This window comes from Adiantum capillus-veneris, chromosome 15 (assembly GCF_014529385.1).
Source record: "Adiantum capillus-veneris isolate H3 chromosome 15, ASM1452938v2, whole genome shotgun sequence".
NCBI lineage: Eukaryota > Viridiplantae > Streptophyta > Polypodiopsida > Polypodiales > Pteridaceae > Adiantum > Adiantum capillus-veneris.
In genome coordinates this window covers 17,177,159-17,187,066 of record NC_140945.1, presented here as the reverse complement: position 1 = coordinate 17,187,066, position 9,908 = coordinate 17,177,159, and the positions used below count along the sequence as shown (strand labels likewise).

At 44.7% G+C, this 9,908-nt stretch overlaps 1 protein-coding gene across 1 annotated transcript; it reads right to left on the bottom strand.

Annotated features, from left to right (window-relative positions):
- Positions 1 to 1,713: 1,713 nt before the first annotated feature.
- On the bottom strand, positions 1,714 to 4,305 carry LOC147440341 (uncharacterized). The gene has a single exon (XM_086530116.1). It carries the CDS (start codon positions 3,843 to 3,845, stop codon positions 1,965 to 1,967), a length of 1,881 nt encoding a protein of 626 aa, XP_086386242.1. The 5' UTR covers positions 3,846 to 4,305; the 3' UTR covers positions 1,714 to 1,964.
- Positions 4,306 to 9,908: the final 5,603 nt, after the last annotated feature.

Sequence of the window (9,908 nt, the reverse complement as noted above, 5' to 3'; positions counted from 1 at the left end):
TGTATCAATATGAAGGATCTGGTTTTAAGATTTAATATGGCATGCTAAGATAAGACTAGTAATAATGAACTGATGGTGGCATGCTAAGATAAGGCTACTAATGATGAACTGATGATTTAAAATCTAATTTACTATGCTAAAGAATGATTAGGCACTTGCTACGCTTTTTTGATCTTGTGATGGTTATACATATTGTGTTTTTCTTTGAAAATCATGTTATTGATGAACGCTCGTGACTTTTTTACTTGCAATTTCCCAAGGACCAATTACAATTTGCTAAATTATTTCACTCCCTCAGGCAACTAGAAGAATTGCTTTCATGTTCTTATGAACAGTAATTATATCACTACAAATATCAAACTCATACTACACAAGAAGTTTTAGACAAATTCTCACAATAATTCCCACATTGCGACTTACCTCAACATCACGAGTTTCTCTGAGGGAGGCACCGCATACCTGGCTAGGTACGATTGGGGGCAGGGGACCGTCGGCCTGGCCCTTGCCCCCAATCGTACCTAGCTAGATATGTGGTGCCTCTCGAGCATAAGCTCATGATGCTATGCATGGTATGAAAAACACTGAAAAAGACTCCGTTTACCTACATGAGAATATTTCTAAATCTTCTTGTGAATTGGTGCAAGGTATTTTTTATCTTGCAAGGCTTGATCTCTCTCTCTCTCTCTCTCTCTCTCTCTCTCTCTCTCTCTCTCTCTCTCTCTCTCTATATATATATATATATATATATATATATATATAATGGCAGAGGGAGTTATATATATATATATATATATTCTATAATGGCAGAGGGAGTGCCCTTTACACGTGTCGAAAACTGCAAGATGAAAGCTAAAGTCCAAAAAAGAGATAAACTCCCTTGCACATGATAGAGGGGGAGAGAGAGAGAGAGAGAGGTCGCCGAAGGCAGCCGACCGTACTAGTATATATATATAGATCAGGCGGCCGCTGCAGGTATATTCTATAATGGCAGAGAGAGTGCCCTTTACACGTGTCGAAAACTGCAAGATGAAAGCTAAAGTCCAAAAAAGAGATAAACTCCCTTGCACATGATAGAGGGGGAGAGAGAGAGAGAGAGGCCGCCGAAGGCAGCCGACCATACTAGTATATATATATAGATCAGGCGGCCGCTGCACGTCATGGAGCTCTCATGTACAAGCTCTCAGCTTATAAGGATAGATGGGTAGCTGCAAAGGATATTTTGCACCAAGTATCATCGTGATATATTGCTGTTTCACACGAAGACGTGGCATTTTAAAAACAAACAATAATTCAACTATGGTACCAACGCGCGCGCGCGCGCGAGAGAGAGAGAGAGAGAGAGAGAGAGAGAGAGAGATGGGAATGCCATCATAATTAAGCCCTCGGCCTGCTGCAAGGCAAGGAGATGGAGGAGAAAGCAGGGATTCAAGCTGGCCGTTGTACACATGATCGGCGCTACTCAAGCTCACACCTTAATCTAATTTGAGAGAGAGAGAGAGAGAGAGAGAGGGGGGGGGGGGGGGGGGGGGGGGGGGGGGGGCGGCAGTGAGCACCACCCCCTCTATATACATCAGTTAAATACACTTAGACATCAGTTGTGTGTGTGTGTGTGTGTGTGAGAGAGAGAGAGAGAGAGAGAGAGAGAGAGAGCACCACCCTATAATTAACGACCGCCTCTACAATATCAATGCAGTAATTTGAGTAACAAGGCACTTGTGTGATAATTGAGCTCTTCACTTATTTATAACAGCACGCATGGTGTACTTAGTTACAAATTTATGTACAAGATCACTGTAAACTACTAACCCCCTACTTAGAAGACCTGCTAATTACCTCGGTCATGATGTAATCTACTTAAACTATGATGACGTCCATTTTTTTGCCATCGCCTAAAATTGTAGTGTATTTTCCATATTCATGTTCATTGATCGGCGAGACAACATACATGTTCTCAATAGATGCTACTAATTCTTACCACCACCTTTGCCACTTTCTTTGGCGTTGCTACCATCATCACCATCACCATACTTGCCTTTGTCATCCTTGTTGCCATTATCATCTGTGTAATCTCCGTTGTAACCAACCAACTTGTATTTTCCCATGTTGTCATCTCCGGTCTCGTACTTGCCTTTGCCATCATTGGCTTTATAATCTCCTTTGCCCTCATTGCCCTTGCCATCGCCATTCCCAGAGTTATCCCCATAGCCATTCAATCCATACTTGCTGTTGTCACCTCCTTTGCCAACGTTGCCTTTATAATCTCCTTTGCCCTTACTGCCCCTGCCATCGCCATCCCCAGAGTCATCCCCATAGCCATTCAATCCATACTTGCTTTTGTCATCTCCTTTGCCACCATATCCATCCTCTTTGTCATCTCTTTTGCCATAACTGTCCTCTCCATTGCCATCATCTCCTTTGCCATAATTATCGTCTCCATTGTCATCATCTTCTTTGCCATAATTGCCGTCTCTATTGTAATCATCTCCTTTGCCACCTTGTGATCCATAATTGTCCTCTCCATTTCCATCACCTCCTTTGCCATGATTGTCGTCTCCATTGTCATCTCCTTCGTCTCCATTGTCATCATCTCCTTTCCAATAATTGTCGTCTCTATTGTAATCATCTCCTTTGCCACCTTGTGATCCATACTTGCTGCTCATCTCATCTCCATCATTGTTGACCCCATCGCCACCGCCTCCATATTTTCCTTTGTCATCTCTTTTGCCATTGTTATCTCCATTACCATCATCTCCTTTGCCACCATGTCCATACTTGCTTGTTGTGTAGTCTCCATTTCCACCATATCCATACTTGTCTTTCTTGCCTCCATCATTGTCCTCCCCGTGACCATCATATCCATACTTGCCTTCATCTCCTTTGCCATTTTTTCCATATTTTTTGTCTCCTTTGTTGTCTTTGTTGCTATTGTCATCTCCCTTGCTATGGTTGTCTTTGTCTTCGACCTTGTCAATCTTGTCTCCTTTGTTGTCGTCTTTGTTGCTATTGTCATATCCCTTGCTATGGTTGTCTTTGTCTTCGACCTTGTCATTTTTGTCTCCTTTGTTGTCGTCTTTTGTGCTATTGTCATCTCCCTTGCTATGGTTGTCTTTGTCTTCGACCTTGTCAGTTTTGTCTCCTTTGTTGTCGTCTTTGTTGCTATTGTCATCTCCCTTGCTATGGTTGTCTTTGTCTTTGACCTTGTCAGTTTTGTCTTCTTTGCCATCATGATTGTACTTGTCTTTATCATCGTGTTTGCCATCGTGATTGTACTTGCCTTTGTCATCTCCTTTGCCGCCATAACCATGCTTGCTTTTATCATCACCATGGCCCTTGTGTTTGCTGTAATCATGCTTACCATTTCCCCAGGGTTTGCGATGATGATGGTGGTGGTGCTTGCCATAGGGACCATGAAAATGGTGATGATGATGATGCATATCTTTTTCTGATGTTTTGTTGTGGTGGTAATCATCAACATCATCAAGCTTATCCTTTTCGTATGTTTTATTATGATGGTCATGGTAGTACTTACCATCGTAGCCATGTTTGGGATGTTTGGGCATATGCCCACCATGCTGATTATGCTCCTTATAGCCGCCAACGCCACCTTTGTGCTGCCCATGATGGTATAGGTTCTTGTAGGTTTGCGGCTCATATTGGAAGCTGGTCAGCTTGGCGTTTTGCGCCTCCTCCACTGCTGCGTTCCGGTCGGCGCCATCGAGCAGAATGCGCTTTGCTGCGCTGAGCTGAATGAGCTGAGAGATGGCGACGAAAAGAAGTGCGCCAGCAACCACCAATGCCCCAGTCGGCCACGGTCGATGCGCCATGTTAAGGCGCCAGCAAGGCATCCTCCTCTTTCTCACTGTGGTACACGAAAGTGATAGCTAGCTCTGCACGAACTGCGTAAGTGTGTGTGTGTGTGTGTGTGTGGGTTGTGCGCCTCAGTGTCTGTTATGTATGCGTTCTGAGTGAATGAGTGAGCCAGTGAGAGTGAGAGTGAAGAGTGTGTGTCCGTGTGTGTGTATTTATAATAAGAGCTGGAGAAGCTGCAGATCAGACGTTGACGTGGTGCGCTTGATCAACTCGTTTCGGCAAGTACACACACAGCACGGCTCGTACTGTCTAGAAGCAAACTCTCGACAGCTCTTTCCCTCTCTCTCTGTCGCCCACACACGCAAGCGCACGCAGTGACGCACATACCTCGAAATCGCCATAACCTTGCTGGTGTAGTGAGGGTGGGACGTACCAAGCTGGCGCCACGTTTTTGAGAGCACGTGTTTGATGGGCGAGCTACGAAAATTAGTAATACTAGTGCATAAACCCGTCTTCCAGACGGTACAGAAGAATAAGAAAAAAGGAAGGAGGGGCGGGAGAGGGGGAGACCCTAGACGGCGCAAGTTCTGGAATTCTCGACGGAAATTTATTTGTTTGAAGGATGGAGGAAAGCTCACTAGAACACACATTTCAGAATTGAAGTACAAAAATATCACGCACCTATTTACCATTTCCTATAGTCCTATAGTCAATGCACTTATTCTACATGCTGTAACTGTTTTTTGTTTTTAATAGCAAAACTCACAATTGTGAGTGGATTATATTGAGCAGCCCAAAACATTGCAAGGTTTTGTCATGCTCATGTTAAGCCATGACAACATCCAAGGATCATAATTACATCGGCTATCAGGGCAGCCACCCCTACGAACCCACCTCCACAACCTTGATACAGAAGGTCCATACTCTTGTCATTTTGAGATCTTTTATTTACCGATGGCCAAGATTTGCCCCCATCCTAGGCATTCCATCTTCTGACAACAGGGCACAAGTAGTCCTAGACCAATCCTCCGAGTGATGCTTGCGCACGAGTGCCCATATTAACACTTTGCTTTCTTGTATAATTTCTGTGAAGCTTGCAACCTCAAAACCTCCTTCAAAAATACGGCGGTTCCTTGTCTGCCATACATTATGAAAGAAGAAGTATCTGACAACCTGAGTGTTGACGAGGAGTGCAGGACTACCTGAATTTTTACCTCCAAGAAATAGGTCAGTCTTGAAAAAACTAATTTTCCATGTTCTCTGGACCCACTTGCATACTTTCCCTGCGAGGCCTTTGATAGCTGGGCAGTCCATGAATAGGTGGGCCAAATCTTCACTAGCTACCCTGCACCCCAAGCATCGGTCTGACCCAATCCCTCTCTCCTGAATCTTCACCTCCGTCGGTAGAGCACCCCAAATAACCTTCCATAAGAAAACCTTCATGTATTGCGGAACCTTTGGCTTCTATATGTTCTCCATTACATGCTCCTAGCTTTCCTCCGGCCATTGCTTTTTCCATATCTTGTTAAGGGGGCTAGACCAATTCTTCTTTTGCATCATTGTCTGATAGATGCTTTTAGTATGGGGTTTCCACAAGAGACTGCTTCCGGGCCATTTCTAGGCATTCCAGTCCAACTCCGAATCACAGATTGGCATCACTAGATTGTCAAGCTCTTTCATCACTTTGTGGACAAGCAAGACCTCCAAGCTATTAAGTTGGTACTGGGTAACCATAAGGTCAATGGTTTTCCAACTCTTGTTGCCACTGTCCAAGAAGTGCTCAAGTCGGTTCAGACCCTTATTATTCAGCTTCCTGGCTGTCTCAATCGAATAGGGAGTTTGTGGCGGATCCACAACTTTGGAGAGCCAGGGGGACCAATGTAGGATGGAGTTCTTGAAGTATCTGGCTTCTTCCCCACCTTAAGACTCTTGCTGCTCTCTTGCATTTTCTTACCAATTCTCCTGAGCTGCCCCCCAGTCTTAAAGTAGACCACGCCGGGGCTAACAATTTGTCATGAACCTCCACCCCTCTCCACTTTCCATCCTTCGAGCCAAGTTTAGCTACTTCTATCATATCTCTGATCATGACAGCCCAAACTTGTTCCTGTTTAGCCAAGGAAACCACAAATTTGGCGCAACAAGCTTCTGCATGGGCCACAGGGTTGAGAATTCCGAAGCCTCCTTGATTCCCTGGCCGAGCAACCCCAACAAGCCCATTGCCATGGCCTGGAAGATTTCGTGTTATTTTTCCATAACAATCTTTTTACTGGTTTTAAGAACTCTTTCTAGTGACACTTAGCCATCTTGAGAAGTGGGCTAGTGAAAGCAATATAAGGAATGATCATAAAGGCATTCATCACTTTTATCCGACTTGGGAATGTGAGAAGAATTCTACGTGCTGTATCTTGAACATGAAGGTCATAAATTACTTTTGATGATTTGTAAAGTAGAGAAAATTTAGCATACATGTAGCTCTACAAAACAAAACTTTTTTTTCCCAACTTTCCCTCACTAAAATCATAAACATGAATTTGCTTGCCTATATCGCCATGTTGCATACTAATCATTAGGAAAAATATGAACCCTCTAGGGGCCCTTTGGGATTAAGGTTAATTAGAGGTCAGCCAATGAGAAGAGGGTGATGGACACACTCTATGCCCTCAAAAATGTAGGGGGACCAAGTAGTCTTACACTTCTTAAATGGGCTCTTACCTAGTGAGAAGGTGGGGTGGGGGGGGGGGGGCATATGGAACCTCCAACTTCCCTCCTTTTTGATCCGGTTTTGAAAAAATCCCAAAAACTTTAAATTTTTTTGACCTCAAAAAGTCAAAACGTGCACCCAAAAACCCTAAAATTCAAATTTTTAAAGAAACTTTTGAAAAATCTTTTTTGCTATCCAGAGCTCCCCCAAAAGTAGTCCTTAGGCAAAAGTTATTTTCTCTCTCTAAAACCCCTTTTCCAACACCTCCATGGTTGCAACCATCACCCTCATCCTCTACTCCAACACTCTCTGTCTCTACACCATCTCCATTGCTGCAGCAAGGAAGCTCCTCTCTCCTCCCCTACCACCTTTCATTGCCACACCAAGCAAGGGTTATCTACCTTCTCCTCCCATTTCCACAAGGGTTAACCACCTTCTCATATAACTTTATCCCACCTACATTGTAGCAACAAGCAAGGTCCTGCTCCTCCTCCTAGTTTTCTTTGCTCAACCATGGCCAACTCTACTTATACGCAAAGACGGCCAAAGGATGAGGTCACATCACTTGCATGCCACAACACTAGAGGTGTAGATGATGAGTGGGTGCCACAAGAGTTCACCAAAGGTGCTTGGGTATACATGCAACCATCTGCTATTGGCCCTCATCGTGTGAGGAATCGTGCAAACTTGGATCTTCATTGGAAAGGAAAGCTCCTTGGCTTCAAGAACCGCAAAGACAAGGGGACCGTTGTCGTGCAGCTCCGCTCCCATGCTAAGAAAGATCCCAGGAAAATGCACATCAAGTTTGTTTGAAGCTTATAGGATTAATGAAGAGAGATTAGGGCCTCGTAACAGGCCAAGTTCAATGCTGAATGTATGACAAATGCGGCTGAAAGAGCCAAAACATGCCTTAATGATGCTAAAGAGTGTTATTCTTGATGTGAGCACATATGGAAGATTACGATGTAGAACTGCAGTGCTTGAAGTGCTCTACCGGCCTGTCTTTACGGCTCGTCGATTAGAGCTACGATGAAGAAGTTATGGCTCTTTGAAGTTTGAGTTAATGCAGATCCGTACCGGATTGGGCAACTGCAGCTGAGGTGACAGAAATGAAATGAATGCACGGGCCTGAAGTGCTTACTTTGTGGAGCACGTCGATCTTTTCAGATCAACAATCGGAGTTACGGTTGCCAAGATATAGGCAGTTAAAGATTCACCGGGGGCCGGTTCCGTGCCAGTCCGGTCCGCTCGGTCGGAGTGCCATATAGGAATCTTGGCCTCCTCATCAGGGTTTGTATGCGTTCTATGCAGGTTGATAAGTCTACGGCTTGGCAGGCAGAGTCCGGTGTTAGTTATCGGAATTGCTGAGCTGGGTTATTTTGGCATTATTCGAGATGTTGGAATGGACAATAAAAATTCATGATGGTATTGTTAGTCAAGGCTTACTGGAGAAAAATATCGTGCTTAACATTGCCTGGCCGAATTGTATGCCAAATGTAGTGCCTTTGATAATGTCAACCATAGGCCAACCTAAAGGCCGTCAACTAATGTGGCCGCCAATGAAGGAAGCTTGGCATTGTTTTTCTTGGCCGGCATTTATGCCAAATGAAACACCCTTGCAAGGGCTATCGCCGAAATGTATGCCAAATGTGGTGCCCTTTAAGGGCCACCCGCCATCCAATGAAGTGAAATGCCCGCCCAATGAGAAGCTTGGCAATGCCTTGGTAGAGATGTATGCCAAATATGGCCTTTACAAAGGCCGACCGCCCAAAGGGTTTTTAATATGGCCGCCCAGTAAGGGCTTTAATAAGGCCAATGGGAAAACAAAAGAAATAAAGAGAGGAGCATGGCGTGGACGCAACAGGCAGCGAGGGCGCAGCGTGAAGGAGATCCGAGCTCGCGCTGGCCAGCATAGTGATCGGATGAGTGCGCGACTGAAGCAAAAGCTGTAGGGAATCGCCTCGTGCAGCATTTCGACACCAGTTGCGACAATTTTCGCGCTGTCGAATTCCGAGGCTGCCACGTCAGCAGAGGAGGTTTTTATGCCTCCCTAGCAACGACGGCGCCGTCATTGCTAAGGGAGGGGTAACCTATTAATAGGGAGCATGCCTTTTGCATGAAACTATAGCAAGCTAACGAAAGAGAAGAGAGAGAGAGTAGGGAAGAAGAGGAAGCAGGGCTCTCAAGCTCTTGAGGCTCAAAGGGGCTTGCTCTCTCGCATGCTCTAGGAGAAGCAAATGAGCAAGCACGAAAAAAGCTTTCTCTCCTTGATCTCGAAGCCAACCCAAGAGAAGGCAAGCTTTCTCTCCTTGATCAATCAAACCAAAGCCAGGGCGAGATTTTTGAATCTTCAAGCCAAGCCAGGGCTTTGCAACCAAGGGCGAGCAAGGAAGCAAGAGAAGCAAAGTTTACTCTCTCTCTGTCTTTCGTTCTCGAGATAAAGAGAAGCAAAAACAACAAAGAGAAGGGGAGAGTTGTCGAAGAGAGCAGAGCAAGGGAGGCCATCGAGATTTTTGAAGAAGTGATTGCAACCTAATCAATCAGATGGAATCAATACGATACGACGTACCTCATCAGCAGGCAAATTAATTTAATTACCTCCTTTGATGAATTGCGGAGCCGTTAACGGCCCGGAGTATTCTATAAGGGGAGTTTAAGCTTCTAACTTCATTAATTTCAATTAATGGTGTCGTTAACGACACTTCTTCATAATTGTGCATCAATTTCGTCGGTGTTATCAGTTTTTGAGTAAGTTTGTGCATCGATAGCATTACTGAGTGATTAAAAGCTGCTGTATTGTGCGGTGCGGCAAATTTTTGCTCTCAATTTTTCCAGAGCCAGCAGCCCGGTGCTGACTTGGCTCAAGTTTCGAACATATATCCCCAGACACCTGGTGAACTCGACGCAAAACCGAGCCGGGGTGGAAAAATTGTTGAAGCCTATGTCTACACCACAAGAGGCAGCCATGCAACAGATGATGCAGCAGTTTGCGGCATACATGCAACAGCAACAGGCTGCCCAGCAGCAACATAATTTACAAGAGCGGATTTGCAAAGCTCGACAAAGTGTTACAGAAAAGCTGCAAAGGTTCGAGGGCCGAGATATTTCAAAATTTTGCAATTTGTATGAGCAGTCTATGGAAGATAATGCTATAGAAGACCAGGATTCAGTGGAAGGATTTCATCTGATTGCAATACTGGAACTTAGGGCACAGATTAAAGAAATTCAAGCGGCTCAAGGACCGAATTGGCAGGATTTTAAAAAGGCGCTGCAAGAGGAGTATTTTTTGGAGGATTCTCAACGGGTGACCAGACAGAGTTTTACGAAGTGGATGTAGAAGAAGGGTAAAAATTTATCTGCACGAGAACTGTTGCAAGAGTTCGAAAAGAAGTTTGAT